The sequence below is a fragment of the Pterocles gutturalis genome, unplaced genomic scaffold (assembly GCF_000699245.1).
Source record: "Pterocles gutturalis isolate BGI_N339 unplaced genomic scaffold, ASM69924v1 scaffold2759, whole genome shotgun sequence".
In the NCBI taxonomy this organism is placed as follows: domain Eukaryota; kingdom Metazoa; phylum Chordata; class Aves; order Pterocliformes; family Pteroclidae; genus Pterocles; species Pterocles gutturalis.
In genome coordinates this window covers 1-311 of record NW_010135374.1, presented here as the reverse complement: position 1 = coordinate 311, position 311 = coordinate 1, and the positions used below count along the sequence as shown (strand labels likewise).

Here is a 311-nt window from a genome sequence, read left to right as displayed (position 1 = left end):
AGCACTCGGGGTGTTTTTGGGGTGCTCAAGGGATTTTTGGGGGCTCATCCCTCTCCCACCAGCCCATCGTGCTTGTCGGGCAATTCTGGGGCGCTCATGGGTGTTTTGGAGGCACTCAGGGCCATTCTTGGGGTGCTCAGGGCATTTCTGGGGTGCTCAGTGTGTTGTGTGTTTTTGGGGGGCTCACCCCTCTCCCACCAGCCCGTCATGCTCGTCGGCGAGGGAGTCGCGGCGGAAGGGCAGCACCACGAGCCGCGTCCCGTAGATCAGCATCACGGCGCAGCGCCCGTCGGGGTCCACCCGCACCTGCG

At 64.3% G+C, this 311-nt stretch overlaps 1 protein-coding gene across 1 annotated transcript in view; it reads right to left on the bottom strand.

The window, feature by feature from the left end:
• CPSF1 (cleavage and polyadenylation specific factor 1, 160kDa) overlaps positions 1-306 on the bottom strand; it is a gene marked incomplete at both ends in the record, with an annotated part of 4207 nt that extends 3901 nt beyond the window's left edge. Inside the window, one exon of the mRNA XM_010081850.1 lies at positions 188-306. Coding sequence (XP_010080152.1) covers positions 188-306 — 119 coding nt within the window. The remainder of the gene's footprint in view (positions 1-187) is intronic.
• Positions 307-311: the final 5 nt, after the last annotated feature.